The sequence below is a fragment of the Podarcis pityusensis genome (genome assembly GCF_964106645.2).
Source record: "Podarcis pityusensis genome assembly, chromosome: 1".
Lineage (NCBI taxonomy): Eukaryota > Metazoa > Chordata > Lepidosauria > Squamata > Lacertidae > Podarcis > Podarcis pityusensis.
The window spans coordinates 101,182,337-101,198,165 of record NC_138028.1 but is presented as its reverse complement, the minus strand read 5'-3'; the positions used below and the strand labels follow the sequence as shown (position 1 = coordinate 101,198,165).

Here is a 15,829-nt window from a genome sequence, read left to right as displayed (position 1 = left end):
ATCACAACTTTGTTAGGGTTGCGGTTAGGCATTGTTTGACCTTGTGATGGGGGAGGGGAGGTGCGGCCATCACCTGCCCCTCCAAGCTTAAGGGTATTCCATTAAAGGAATCTGGGGGTGTGGATCTTTCTGAAGCCCATGTCAGGGGCTAGGGCCATGACACGACCCCTACGGGAACACCAGGAGAGATTGAATTCCATGTGCTTTAAAAACCTAAGAAGAATTTTGCTCAATCAGGCCAAGGGTTACCTAGTCCAGCATCCCACAATAGACTGCTAGATGTCTCTTAGAATCCCCCAAGCAGTGTGTGATAAACAACACAATGAGAGCTGTGTGGACTTTGGTTGTGCAAGTGACAGGATCACTTAGTGAAAAGTCACCATGTCCTCTCTGGTTAACAAGATATATAACAAGCTGGTTAACATCTATATACCAGCAACATTTTGTGAACTACTGAATATGCTGTTTTAGTTTTGAGGAGTTGTTTTTTAACAAGCATTGTGTTAGAAACCAGGCACCCCCTCAATCTTGCACTTAGGCCCTGGCTTAAGTCTTTGCACAGCATTTTATTTTTATTATTAGTAGTATTTTAAAAAGCATAAAAAGTTTCATTGAACACATGAAGACTACACTCCTCCATGGACTTCTGCCATTCCAATATGTTATACCTTTTTTCTGAACTTAAGTTAGCTCCATTGCATGCCATCCCACATTTCGTCTCTAAAAGATTATTATTATTCTTTCACACAAACCCCTTCTGCAGTAAGGCTACCTGTCTATGGCGATACAATAAATAAATAAAGGAAGGAAGGAAGTTGAAGATGGCCATTGCAGTGCCTGGAATCAAGGGAAGAACCTTAGATAGTAACACTGAAATGCATGAAAGAAGATGTAAGTGAAATCATCTGTCTTTACCAGAAACTTTGGAGGGATTCAGACTTGTGGAAACAAAAGCAGTTTTTACCCAGTTTCCTTCTCCCATTGAAGGCTCTACAACCATCCTATGTCCATTTGAAGGGATTCCTGATCCTCATGAGCTGATCTGGGGGACATAGGCAAGCCTTAATTTTTAAATACAACTGGTTATAGGAATTTCATCCTTCAGCTCAACACACAGTTTTTTCCAAGTGTTTGGACTCCAAGTATTAGAACAGAATTAGGGTTAGGAGCCATTGGCTAAATATGAATAATATGAATTGTGTTGGCCCAACCGCTTCCACTTTGGTTATCTAAAACTCTTTGCTTTTCACATTCTCTATGAGGTGGTTCAGTCAGCTTAATATTGTGAAAGAAACATGCTTCTGATTTTTCTATTCATGCAGGAGAAGTCACAAGGTCATGAAAATTGTGCCCCTTGCCATTACACTGTTCAGGCCTGTAGACCTCTTGCATAGTTATTTGCAGAGGCCAGCCAATATATCATCTAAACCAGTTTTAAGTTCTCTCATAGTTCCATGCTAATGCACTATATGAAAAAGTACTCTCGTTGATCCAATTGTCTTCTTGCACAAATGTTTTGGATGTCCTCCAAATCACTCAGATAGCTGCCTGAATTGCATTACAATAAGCATGCTATGATGTAATATTTCTTTAAATATACATAAGAGGGACTTACTCAAAGACCTTCTGTTTTCTGCCTTTGGCTCCTTAGATTCAGCCTCAAAGCTGCTCAGCAATTCAGAGCTAGAGGATCTTGCAAGCTTGAACTCATTTTTCCTTGCCTTGTTAGTCTTCTCTTTGGGCTAGAAGAGAAAAATGATAAAGAAATATATGGAACAATATGCTTGATTTAAAATGTCTGACTGAAAGGAAACAGAGACCAAGAAAACTAAAATACGTTTATCCTATGTTGTCAAAATAAATATTTAAAGTTTTGAAAAGTACGGTACAAGATCTGTTCAGCACAATGCTGCTAAAATTGTGATACTTATAAGTGGGTTTTGATTCTGCAAATAAAAATGAGAAATGAAAATACATTGGAGACTGCTATATAAAAGTTGGGCACTTTTATTTGAAAATACCAAACTATGATAAGATTTTTCTCCCCTGCCTGTGGGTTGGACCCTGAGTTCATTCCTGCTAGTGGGAGTATGCTCTGAGTAAAGGTCTGTTTAGGGTATGCTTCCACTGGTAGAGGGGGAAGTTACATAATTTTTGCTGATTCCCCCTTCTCGCTGAAATAACCAATATCAATTCTCACACTTGGGGGGATTGTTGCAGAAGGTTGATCCAGAATGTGGGAAGTGTTGCTATAGCAAAGTCATCTGCCAGTTCCCCTACTGCAGAGTTTCCCAAACTTGGGTCTCCGGCTGTTTTTGGAGACCCAAAAACTTCATCCCTAGCTAGCAGGACCAGCTAGTCAGGAATGGTAGGAATTGTTGTCCCAAAAGAGCTGGAGACCCAAGTTTGGGAAACCTTGCTCTACTGCATTAAAGGCCTTCTGTCCTGCAGGGAATGTGTTGGAGAAGCAGACCCCTCCCTGCACTCCTTGAATTAACTTTTGGCATCATCATGATATCAAATGACTGACAGGTAGGTAAGTTGGGCAACTTACCTAGCCCACCAGGCTAAAAAGGTTCTCCACTCCTGTTCTAGGAGTAAGACTATAATCCAGGACTCATTTACTGGCTAATAAATCCACAGAACACAGCACAACTTACTTCCAAGTAAGCATTATAGGATAAACTATAAATTAATTTATAATATGGTTTCTGTTTTGCTTTAAAAACTCCATATGTTGATTGCAGAATTGAGGTTTCATTACTCAAGTGTCCACGTAAACAATAATTGTGAGAAAGATTTATTTTTTTTGGGTGGGGGGGTAATTTAATTTTTTTCCTTCCTTTATTCTAATCAGCTTAAGGAAGCATATATATAGTTCTCACACACCCATTGTTTCATTACAACAACCCCGTGAGATAGCCTGATATGACAATAAAAATGGTCATTTTGAACAATTAAACACCAGGCATGGGCAGAAGTGCACTTGCCATCACATTCTTGGTAAAAAAAAAATCTGCACAAGAATTAGTGTTAGGAAAAACCCACACCTTTCACTGTAGGCAATGAGAGCTCCCACCCCCCCACCCCCCATGAAATGCTAGCTGCCATGCAGGGTAGAGAATTGTTTTTCCTGATTGCAGCCAGGGAGGGAAGGCTTAAATCATGGGTAGGCAAACTAAGGCCTGGGGGCCAGATCTGGCCCAATCGTCTTCTCAATCCGGCCCACGGACGGTCCGGGAATCAGCGTGTTTTTACATGAGTAGAATGTGTCCTTTTATTTAAAATGCATCTCTGGGTTATTTGTGGGGCCTGCCTGGTGTTTTTACATGAGTAGAATGTGTGCTCTTATTTAAAATGCATCTCTGGGTTATTTGTGGGCATAGGAATTTGTTCATTCCCCCCCCCCCAATATAGTCCGGCCCCCCACAAGGTCTGAGGGACAGTGGACCGGCCCCCTGCTGAAAAAGTTTGCTGACCCCTGGCTTAAATCTTCCCTCACTGCATCCTTCAGTACCATAGGCTATCACTTCCCATGCCTTGCATGTATTATTCTTTAAAAAAGAAAGACATACATGATGGCTAATCCTGTGATTAATGTAATTTATAGATAGGCACTGCAGTACAGTTTATTTAAAGCCTTTTGAGATAATATCATCACATAGGATTGCCTTGGCATTTTCAGTTTCAAGGTGTTTTACGATTCTTATTCATTTGTCTCACTATCAGGGCTTTAAAAGAGGTGTGTAGATTGGACATCAAAATGCCTCCAAACCGCTCGCAACAAGTTCTATTGAAAAATGTAGTGAACAAGGGCAAAAAGGATGCATGCTGCACAAATAGTTCTAGCATAATTAGGAGAGTTGAAAAGTGAAGTTTAGACTAAGTACGTTCAAATGCACATGAGGGGTGGTGGTGGCATAAATAGAAATTGGGAGGGAGAGGCAATTAAAATGGTTGTCAGAAAATACAGTCCTAAAATACCAGTGAGAAAGAAAGGAGTAACAACAATCAGATACATCAGAATATTTTCTAGTGCCATTCTGGCAAATAAATAATATGGAAATGCATAAAAGACTCATACGTATTAATAGTCATATGAAAGATTATATACTGTAGATAGCATAAATAGAAAATGTAGAAATTCATTAGTTATTAAGCGCTTGTGTGCTTTTACAACCCACAGTAAACCAGCGTTGTCATTATTTCACAGCAATAAATGCACCATTCTGTCTTAGGATAGAATCAAACAGCATTTTAGTTCAGCAACACTTTTTATCTGGAATATTTATTTATTTATAGCATTAAAAATGCATATAGATCTTCACACACACATTTATATAGTGATTTAAAGGGAGGTTCACATTATTAAGTTCACTTGCTTTAAAACTTCCTTAGATGTGTAAGCACATGCATTGCTCCATGATACTTTTATCAATAGCCAAAACAAATACATACCAATCTGTCAATTACATTTTTTATAGCATTGAACCACTCCAGTATGATGAAGTCAATATCTGAGTGAAGAAGGACCTCATTTCCAGATGCTGTTGTGATCTAAATGACAATGGGAAAATCATAGGTAAGCAAACTATGTGAGACACACTTTTTCTTTTCATGTAATTCATTTGAGAAACACAGACGTTTCAATAGCTTGCCATTTTTTAATGCCATTGGTTCTATAATTATGGCGTTTAGGACATATCCAGAACGTAGGAATGTAGGAAGCCTACAGTACTTACTCTTGAAATAATCCCCATTGGAAAGTGAACTTTCCAAGTAGATGATTTTCAGTGCTAGGAACTAACTAGTTCAGTTTAATGAAGTTCACTAAGTAGTTCAAAAATCACTGATTTAGATAATTGCTGAGTGAACTAAAGGCGAATTAAGTTCATTTCGTGGTAAAACTCTGAATGATTTCTAGCTCATCTTCACATTCATTCCCTCCCCTCCCCTTGCAGCAGGAAGCCTGTGTTCTTAGCTTTTTCTTTTTAAAGTAAGTTAATTGAAAATGTATAAAGAAGGTTAGAAAGCAAAACATAAAGACAACTTTCTAAGGCTTATTAGGCAGAGATGGAGGCACTGCTGTTGCTAAGGTTGCTTAGTCATTTAATCATTGTTGCTTAGCAAAACTACAAATGCAGGAACAAAGTGAATAATGCATTATGCCTTTAACAACTTTGTGGCTCGCACAAATAAAACAGGATGAGCAGAATAAAATTACGAGGAAGGCCTCACCTGTTGACATTTTGTCTGGCAGACATCTTATTACTTGTGTATGGCCCCTGTTTTACTTCATAATTCAGCATTGCAGCTGGTAAAATTCCAAATGCTCATTTGGTGTGTGTGTTTTTTAAACCAAGGATGATTAATAAAATCACAGAATTGTAGAGTTGGAAGAGACCCCGAGGTTATCTAATTCAAGCCCCTGTACCACAGTCATCTAAATATGTGGTCATCCCTCCAATTTGAAACCATACCAAACCCTGCTTAGCTCTGGAAATGTGCTAGCAGTTTCCACTGCTGAACCACTAGATCAACATTTTATAAAAAGTTCATTTGGATGAATTTGAGAGCTGAACTAGTTTGTTTCGTAAAATGAACTGGAACCAGTTCCTCTTTTGAGAGGGTGAACTAGAACTAGTTCCTTTTTAAAATGAACAGACATAATGTCAGAAATGTACGGACTATACCCATATGACTAAAAAAATTTAAAAGCCATGTGGAATACACAATAAAGACTTTAGGGCATGTTACAGTACACATGGGGATTCTACATAAAATGTCCTTCCCATAATAGAAAAACCTGATCCTTACCGCAATGTTTGTGTTTATTTGCTGCATGGATGATGAGAAGGGGTGGGGTTGAGACAGGGCTGATCCATATAATAAAATAATTGGACACTGAGGCTAGGGTGGTGATCATTTATCTAGGGGCGGCATTTTCCTGGCATCTCTGAGAATTGTAAGGTGCAATGAGCTAACTCTTATAATTATAATCAGGTACTACTTCATTCCAGATGTGCTGATCCTAGGAGCATCTTTTGAGGTAATGCTTTATATTTATACTATTTATTTATTTATTTAAATTGGCTCATTTTAATCAACTACGAATCTGTTTTCTCCTCTCCATGTCATCTCCCCGTGCCAACGCTTGCTAAAGTTTTACTGATTGTTCTCAACTCTTTCTCAACTTGAGGGAAAGTTCCAATTAATGGCTCAAGAGAAAGTAATAACTGTACAGTGGTACCTCTGGTTACGAACTTAATTCGTTCCAGAGGTCCATTCTTAACCTGAGATACCACTTTAGCTAATCGGGCCTCCCGCTGCTGCCGCCGCCGCACTATTTCTGTTCTCATCCTGAGGTAAAGTTCTTAATCCGAGGTACTACTTCCGGGTTAGTGGAGTCTGTAACCTGAAGCGTCTGTAACCTGAAGTGTCTGTAACCCGAGGTGTTTGTAACCCGAGGTACCACTGTAACTTAAACTGGGACATATCATTGCAGCATTTAAGATGTTAATAGCCCAAAGCCGAGAGGTGATTCTGTATTAAAAGTCTGTTGCACTTCTTCCCCTTGGTCATTATTTTTTCCAGATTCTCCACTGCCTCTAAGTAAATAAGGAGAAACCCAACACAATGAATAGTTGGAATTCCACACATAATATTTCTAGGCAAGAAACTAGTCATTCCACCCTGTTTGATTATGTTCTCTTCCTAAATAATAGGCTGTGTGTACAACTTAAAACAGCTGTTGCCTATGGCAGGTGTTCACAGATATTTCTAAGAGCTAAAAATCTAAGCTGACCTAAATAAGAGACATCCATTATATTATATAGACCTGAGATGCATGCATGTAAGGAACATCCATTATACTTCATAGGTCTGTGATGCTCAGAAATAAAGCACATATATTTTACAGGATGCAGCAACTTCTGTCACAGCAACAGTACAAAGGTAACTAACTGATGGAACCTATCGCTAACACTTTTCAAGTTTACAGATTTTAATTTTGGGTAGGTTTCAACTGTTTTATATGACACTACAAATGTATTAATGTGCGGTGAGAGACATGAATTAGACTAAACACAATGGTCAATCCAATCTAGTGCATCTCTTCCAGTACAAACAAACCACCACTTAAATTATTACAAGAAACAATATTTTCAAAGTAAAAGCAACACACGTAATTAGAGTGACTTTATTTTGAAGGCTTAAGAAGGAAGCAACATAGTTCACTCTTCCGTTGAGTAAATTTGAGCTTTATTAAAATACAAGTATTTCAGCATTGCATAAACATTTGTACCCTTATGATATGTAAAAGAGATACTTCAGTGCTAACAAGACCAAAGCAACATTCATTTTGAAAGAGTCTTCGTCTTAATGTGCTGTTTGTAATAATCATATATAATCGGTGATGTATGAATATATCAGCAAAAGTAGATCATAGAACAGGAAGAAGTGAATTCATTCAAAATACTTGCTATTTGAGATACAGTTCAAGTCTCTTTCTCTGTAATCTTCAGAGTTACTAAACACTTTCAAGAAGACTGCTACTGCTCTCTACAGTTTATATGCATCCACTTCTTAATTACAGTCAGTAATTGACTTTGTTCTGCTCTGTCCTAGACATTCAGAGGAAAGCATTTCCAAAGACTTTGGTTTGGCGAATTGCATTAAACTGTAGGTTTTTTTTAACCCACTTCTATATATTTCCTACTTAGAATCCCTGATTAAAAAGTTCTTGGAAGGAATTGTTAAACCATATTTGCATTTCTAACAATAGCATTGTTAAAACCAATGGGAATATAATTCAGGGTGGGTGGGTGCCAGATTTGGCTGCAACAATTTACCACTGCAGTCCTAAACAATGTAATAAACAACAACAGCAACCAAACAGTCTCCCCATGAAGGCAATTTTGAGCATATCAGCCATGGATAAGAAAAAACAACAACAAGGACTACAGAAATACAAAAGGGATTTTCCCCCTCAAAGTCTCCAGAAAAGCTGCTGCCCTCTGTTTTGCTTCTGTTGCTTTCTTATTTAAGATCTCAAAAAACAAAACAATCCTTCCTTTTGCGTGCATTCCATTTTCAAGACACACACTCTAAAAGAGAAAACTTATTTAAAGTGGCATTATGAGCCAGTGCTCACAGTAGTAGCTAGCTCAAAGGAATGAAGGATTTGTGGAGTCCTGATACTTTAATTTAGGCATTAGTTCAAGCAGGTGGTTCTGAGTCAGGATTTGTGTGTCCTCCTTCAGCCTCTGTCACTGACTCACTGTGTCAGTTTGAGGAGAAAAGTAAATTAATGGGCTGGATTCTGTACCATGCCTTTGCTTCCTGAAAAGCTCTTGAAATGTTGGCAGTGATATCTATTTCAAGAACTGAAATGAAATAGCTGCCACATATTTGTAAACTGGATTCAAGCATTCCCAGCAGTAGGTCCAATGGGAATGTCAATGTCAATGTCACCAATTGTATTACTTCTGGCTCCAGATCTTCCTCCTCCCATTCCAAATCAAACAGAGAAAGCCAGGCGGGAAAGCAGGGAGAAATTTTGAATTGAAGCGCCTGTAAGTTGCACACAATATTGACGTTGACCAACAATGACACACACACACTCTCTCTCTCTCTCTCTCTCTCTCTCAGCTAGCTTTCTGCATCCTCTTCAACTTTCAGTTCATAAACACTGTTTATGCCAACAAACTTTTAATTAAAGCAAAAAACAACAACAACCCTTCAGTTCATTTTTCCAGGGATAAAAGAACAGTGATGCAGCTATGAGAGAAGCAAAGGCAAAACCAAAAGAAATCACCCAACAGTGATTTCGGTGAAGTGCTTGCCAGTATTACATTTCTGCAGATTCCCTTGCCTGTTTCATATGGGAAGAGAAGCAGAACCAGAATAATAGAAAAGATACAGCAAGTCATGACACAGACCATCTTTTATTCCTCTGCCCAGAAGAATATATGAACAACCCTGCTGGATCAGACCAAAGGCATCTAAGTTCAGCATCCTGTTCCCCACAGTGGTCAACCAAAAGGCCTATAGGAAGCCCACAGGAATGACACAAATGCAGCAACACTTGCAGTTGCTACCCACCGACTGGTATTCAGCGATCCCCTTTGTTGTGAATTTGGGTGGAGAAGTGGTGAGACTGTCCCCAGCACTCATCACACAAGCCTCAATAAACAGCTTGTGCCAAAACCTGGCCTAGTATTTGATATTTGCTGCAATGGTGTGTTTGCTTTTATCTCCTATAGGGCTTCTTCTCTCCTTAAGTTTTGATGGGCTTTCAGTCCATTCTTAGAAATGGGCTTTCTGTGTATCCCTCTCCAAATTTCCAAAGCAAGTTCTATGATCCAAATGAATTATGCAAATGAAGTGCACATTTTATTCTGTAATTTATTCTGCTTGTCAAACTGGAAAGGAGAGAAGCTACTAAGGTTCTGAACCCCTGCTTTCTTACAGAAAATCCTATATACCTTCAAACTTTTGCTGGCAAACTTAAGCACCAAACATCATAGATATAGATATAGATGGTCAGGTTCCTCTGGATGGTGAATTATGCATCATTACTGATTAATGTATTTTTCACAGCGTACTACTAAATCATGATATAGACACTGGACAGTCAAGGCAAGATGGTACCAAGTAAATATGTTGAATTTGTCATTATTTTTTCCAAGAACAGTTGCCAGTCTAGTGATGTGATTCCTCCAGTCTTGTTTTCACTCCTGGATTCCATCTCTGCCATCGCTTTTCACATCAACTTCCTTTTGATTATAAAACCTTTTTTTTCTTTTTTAAAGAGGCTAGAATAATAATTCATTTTATTTTATGTGGTATAGTTACATGGACCACCAGTTAAAAATAAGTACATGCAAAACCAGCTGCAGCAAGATGTGTCTACCACACCGTTGGTGAATAGAAACAAGGTCTAATTAAAATAAAGTTTCGAGACACATAGCCATTTAATTAATTTGGTTTTGAGCCTCCTTAGTCATTTAATTAATTTTGTTTGAATTACATTTGAATTGAATTAAAATAAAGATAGCGATTTTTCAGTTTTTAAAAACATGTCAAAAGCAAGTGTACCACTGGAAATAATAAACATTCTTCCCACTCCTGATAACCCTGGTTGTTGTTTTTTTTACAAAGTTTAGGTTGAATGAATGAGCTGAGGTGGAGGGAACCTTGTATTAAAAATACATATGTTTGTGTTTCACTATAAGTCTAATGTTCGGCACATGTAAATAAATCAAAGTAAGTAAGTCCCATTCCAAATGAAGTCCTCCACTCCATTTCATAATATGATATTTTGTACCAGATGAAGAGGGCTAAATTACTGAAGAGTACTCAAAGGTGTTTATGGACACACATTCTTCAAAAAGAAAGAAAGGAAAAAAGACATTATCAGGCAGAATGTCTGTCTCAGATGATAGTCTTACATTGGTAACTTTCAATAATTCCTTCTGACAAGTCCAGGCTAGCTGACATTTTTTTTAGAAAAAAGAAGAAAAAAGGCTAAAGTATCAGTCTGAATAAAAACTTCCTAACTAGGCTTCCAAGAAAGAGGGGGGAAATCCTGCTAGTTAAAACATTTTGTGAGAATGTATCTGCCTTGTATCCCCCAATGTTGCTAGATGTTAAGTAAATATATGCTCATTGTAAAAATATTTTTTTTAAAAAAATGTTGCTTTGGCAACTCTCTTATTAAAATGCATTTGTAACCCCCATCTGTCAAGAAAGTTTTGAAAAGTTTGTTTACTTTGGATAGCAGCCCTATCCAGGGTTACCCCAGCAAACAATGATAGCAGTCTTCAGAAGTTGTGTGAGGAACAAGCCACTAGGGATCCATTTTTGTTTTAATTGGCACACACAAACACTTTTCTGGTCTGTCAAGAAGATCAAGCTAATATGCATGGAGGGTGTTATATTCTCAGCTTTTGGGAGTACTAAGGCTCCCTTTATTTAAGTAATTTAAATGATAGACTGCAAAAACTTTGCAAGTCAGAAAAAAAAATGTTTTATATTTTCATGGGGAATATTTGTTTTAAGGAACAGAAAATGTTATACATATCTAAAGATGTTGAACCTTGTGTTATAATTAACCTGCTTTTTCCAACTCTGTAAAATTAGTTTAAACAGGATAAATATTGCTATATAAAACACCCAACAAATATTGCCTGCATTGCTGCAACTTTCCCTACTATTAAAAAAAAAAAGGGTGGGTATTAATATGCAGGTGTTTACAGTGCATATTTCCGTGTCTCTTAGCATGATTGATCTGAATGTAAAATTGCTGGAAATCTCGGTGGTGCCATCATATCAAATCAACCTGCCTATCAAAGCAATTTGTTATTTAATGGAAAGAAAACAAATGTTTGAACTAAATTCACCAGTAGATCTCAAGTGAGTTTAACACTGCAAGGACTGGGGTCAAATTCACAAAAGAAGAGCATTTATTTAATTGAAATTGAGTTGAACCTTTGATACTCAAATAATTTGGTCCAGAGTGCTCCTATAACACTGACTTGTATGGCATAATAATTTCCTCCAAAGTGGAACTTCAGATTCATGAGAAAATCAGAAAGTTTCAGGGCTGCCAGTATTCCCAGCTCATATGTTTAAGAGCATTTCCTGCTGTGCTGCATCACACTAGTGCAAGAGACAAGGAAACCCAAAGCTCTTATGCTTAATGAATTTGACAATTTCAGATTCTCTCACTTTCTCATTGTTCAGTTTGCCACAGTTTCACATCAGTTTGCAATTTTTTATAATAATAATAATAATAATAATAATAATAATAATAATAATAATTTTAAAACTTCTCATGAAAATTCACCAGCCCTTTATAATATACACTTTTGTATGCAACTTCCCTAATGGGATGCATTCTTGTACATTTTCCTCACTTAGATATTCATGAGGCTGTTAGTACCGCTGGGTGGTTGTGCAAGTGAGGACTCCTCCCTGCCCCAGTTCCCCCACGGCCTCACTTATTATTTATACCCCACCCATCTGACTGCCTACAGGTAATTGAATGTACTACTGCTTCGTATTATTTGTCCATTGGCATCCATCTGTCTTGAGAGACAATGGAGTACACCTCCAGGGGTTAAGTAAAAATGATGGGTAGGCAGTGTGTATGAAGGTCCTGGGCTGCCCAGACAACATGACCCCCCCTCTAGGCCTCGCTGATGTAGTACAGCAATGTAGAGCAATGTGTTTGGCACTAGGTTGGCTGCAGGAATTGCTGGAAGGAGGTGTACAAGGTCATCCAATTGTCTTAGGGACTCCACTCTGGATTTGTTTAGGGTTTTACTCTTTAGTATGTTCTTCTTCTGAAAATATGTTCCCTTGCTAATATATATACAGTCATATCTTGGGTTACAGATGCTTCAGGTTGCACATTTTTGGGTTGCGCACTGCACCGAACCCAGAAGTACCAGAATGGGTTACTTCCAGGTTTCAGCTCTCGCACATGCAGAGAAGCACTAAATCGCGCTTTGCGAATGCGCAGAAGCACCGAATTGCGACCCACACGTGCGCAGACATGGCGCTGCTGGTTGCAAACATGCCTCCTGCACGGATCACGTTCGCAACCCGGGCATCCACTGTACTCCATATATCAGAGAAAGAGAGAACCCCCAATATTATGGTATGTTTTATTTTATTTTATTGCATTTGGCCAGGACAACAAACATTTATCAAACATTTAGGAATTGCTTTGTTTTGACTTGCACTAAGAAGAAGAACACTTGCTAACTTTAGAACTGCACACATTTATTTGCACTGGTTTCAAGTGGGTTTCTTGTATACTAAAATAATAACTGTCTAAAATAATTACGTGTTTATAGAGAAATACTGTATGGCTAAAATAAGAACAGCAGCCTGAACATCTTCCAGCTAAAGTTAATATTAATCCAGGTAAGAACGAGAGTAGGAGGTCTGTTTAGTCTTAACTGTAACACTAATTCAATTGCCAATTCTCAAAAGAAAAAGAAAAACTAGTATCAGGGAGAAGGTGGAAGGGTAGGGAATCAATCTGGGTGAGGAGCACAGAGAAGACCTTCAAGGTGGCATCTATCTATTCACCTGAGGGGTACTGCTAACAATATGTGTCAGGAGGAAAGTAACTCCTTTGGCCATTTCTGGCAACTGGGCCCAAAGCAAAAACAAAATCATCAAACCAGATCCATAACCTGTTCTGTTTTGAGCAATGATCAAGGACAGGCGACCCTGAAAAGCTTTTGGAAGGATTTCAGTAGTAGTCCTCAGTGCCAGAGGAGGGCATCCCCTTGGTCCAGAGGGACACTGACATAATCTCTCTGAACTAAGGCTCATGGTCCTGTTTTATGCATATTACCAGTCTGAATTCAAATGAAACTTTATTGGCTTGGAATCTACCAGGGTTCCAAAATGCACAAAAGCCACCGCAAGGACAGGAAGCTTCCTCTCTGCTGTCCGTTACCTTTGAACATGTAGAGGACAATGAGAATGGCAGGCAGAGCTAGTGCACCCCCTCTCTCTACCCTTCTCACATGTTTAGTTAACCTGTATAGGGCTCTAAAAGGTAAAGGGACCCATGACCATTAGGTCCAGTCGTGGCTGACTCTGGGGTTGCGGCGCTCATCTCGCTTTATTGGCCGAGGGAGCTGGCGTACAGCTTCCGGGTCATGTGGCCAGCATGACTAAGCCGCTTCTGGCGAACCAGAGCAGCACACGGAAACGCCGTTTACCTTCCCACCGGAGTGGTACCTTTTTATCTACTTGTACTTTGACGTGTTTTCGAACTGCTAGGTTGGCAGGAACAGGGACCGAGCAACGGGAGCTCACCCCGTCGCGGGTATTCGACCGCCAACCTTCTGATCAGCAAGCCCTAGGCTCTGTGATTTAACCCACAGCACCACCCGTGTCCCTTGTATAGGGCTCTAGGATGCACTAAATAAATAAATAACTAAATCCCTAACTTGGAATTGCTAGGTTGTACTGTTTCTTAATGTGTTATACAGGATCACATTGCAATCTCACCTGCATGTGAGTTCAGAAATCTCTTATTCTTTGCCACTATAAATAATTGCATTTGGACATTAAAAAACAACAAAAAACCACAATAAAACTGAAAAGGTCCTGTTGATACAGGAGACATGCTCGGTGGGCGGTGGGGGTGGGAGGGAAGAGTTGAAAAAGCCAATTCTCTCCTTATCAATCATGCTTTTGACTAGAGATGTGTAAATGATTTTCCACTGCAAACATAACCTGGTGAAATTAACATTTACATGAGATTCACAATAAAACAGCATGACCGTGACATGAGCCCACATTGAAATTATCAAGCATATCCTTTCACTCAGCCCGGAAAGAGAGCTAGAACAGGATTGAAACAGAGTAAGTGTCAAAGATAATATGGAAGAAAGCTTTTATCTAAGTGGAATTATAGGTACAAGGCATGCATGTCAGCCACCTATTCCCAAAAATGCAGCCCAATGAAACCAAATACCAGGCCACTGCTCTTCGAGTTCTATAACCTGAAAATGCAGGTCAGAGTTCCCATGTTCCCCAAAAGAGCTGGCAGGAGGATTGTGCCTTGCTCAACATATTACTAAAGCTAAGGGCTATTGCTGTGTGAAAAGTCCATCCTGGCAATAAATCACCATATGAAATGCAATATATGTGAGCAGCGTATTTGCCTTGCATACATTTTATTTCCTCATGCAAAGTGCCTTTTATCTAGGACACCTGTATTATCATCTATTCAAACAGCAAACTTTGGCGCCGAGTTATATCAGCTTTGTCATCAAAGAGGGAGGGAGGTATTAGTAGGGCTCACTGAGGAGTTTCATTTTGAGGAATCCTGATGCAGACTAACCAGATCAACATCTACCAGACTAGTATGAGGATAAGAACATATTATTTGGATTTTGTACTTATCCTAATTTTGTGATACAGTTCTTAACTCAGAGCATGTAACAAAATACATAAAAATAATGTGTTTGAAACAAATAAATTCATAAATGAGTGTACTGAGAGTAAATCCTTAAATATGTATTTTGAGATAAAGTGTGTACCTAAATAAGTGTTAAATCAGGGGTCAGCATACTTTTTCAGCAGGGGGGCAGTTCACTGTCCCTCAGACCTTGTGGGGGGCCGGACTATATTTTTTTGGGGGGGGGGAGGGGGGAATGAACAAATTCCTATACCCCACAAATAACCTAGAGATGCATTTTAAATACAAGCACACATTCTACTCATGTCAAAACACCAGGCAGGCCCCACAAATAACCCAGAGATGCATTTTAAATAAAAGGGCACTTTCTACTCATGTAAGAACATGCTGATTCCTCGATCGTCCGCAGCCTGGATTTAGAAGGCGATTGGGTCGGATCCGGCCCCCAGGCCTTAGTTTGCCTACCCATGTGTTAAATTATTTAAGTAGAAATCTGTCTGTGTTTTTGTATTTTTTAAAAAAATCAGGTAAATGTGGAAATGGGACAGAACGAACTTTTCAATAAATATATGCAAACTTGGCATGGACTGGAAAGAGACTGATCTGACCATCTCTAAATATTAGTATGTGCAAGGTTTGCAGCAGCAGAAGATCATTAGGGGAGGTGGAAGTCCTAAGACTCACACTCTGGGGCTGTGCGCATGGTAAGAGTAGATTATAAATAATATAATTGATTAAGTAATGGTAAAATAGCCCCAAAACAGCTCAGTAAGCACTATATATGCTGAGTAGCCATTTAACGTTGAATGGGTACCTGAGCCAAGATGCCATGTTGGGTGGGGAGGGGAATGAAATGCAGTATTTGAAAAACAGAAT

General features: G+C 39.0%; 1 protein-coding gene across 15 annotated transcripts in view; it reads right to left on the bottom strand.

Moving 5' to 3' along the window:
- Nucleotides 1–15,829, bottom strand: part of ARHGAP15 (Rho GTPase activating protein 15) — a 379,294-nt gene that overhangs the window by 182,614 nt on the left and 180,851 nt on the right. For all 15 annotated transcript variants that reach the window (XM_081008190.1, XM_081008185.1, XM_081008181.1 and 12 more), the window contains 2 exons: nt 4,459–4,557; nt 1,616–1,742 (listed from right to left, as the gene is read on the bottom strand). In XM_081008190.1, coding sequence (XP_080864316.1) covers nt 1,616–1,742; nt 4,459–4,557 — 226 coding nt within the window. The remainder of the gene's footprint in view (nt 1–1,615; nt 1,743–4,458; nt 4,558–15,829) is intronic.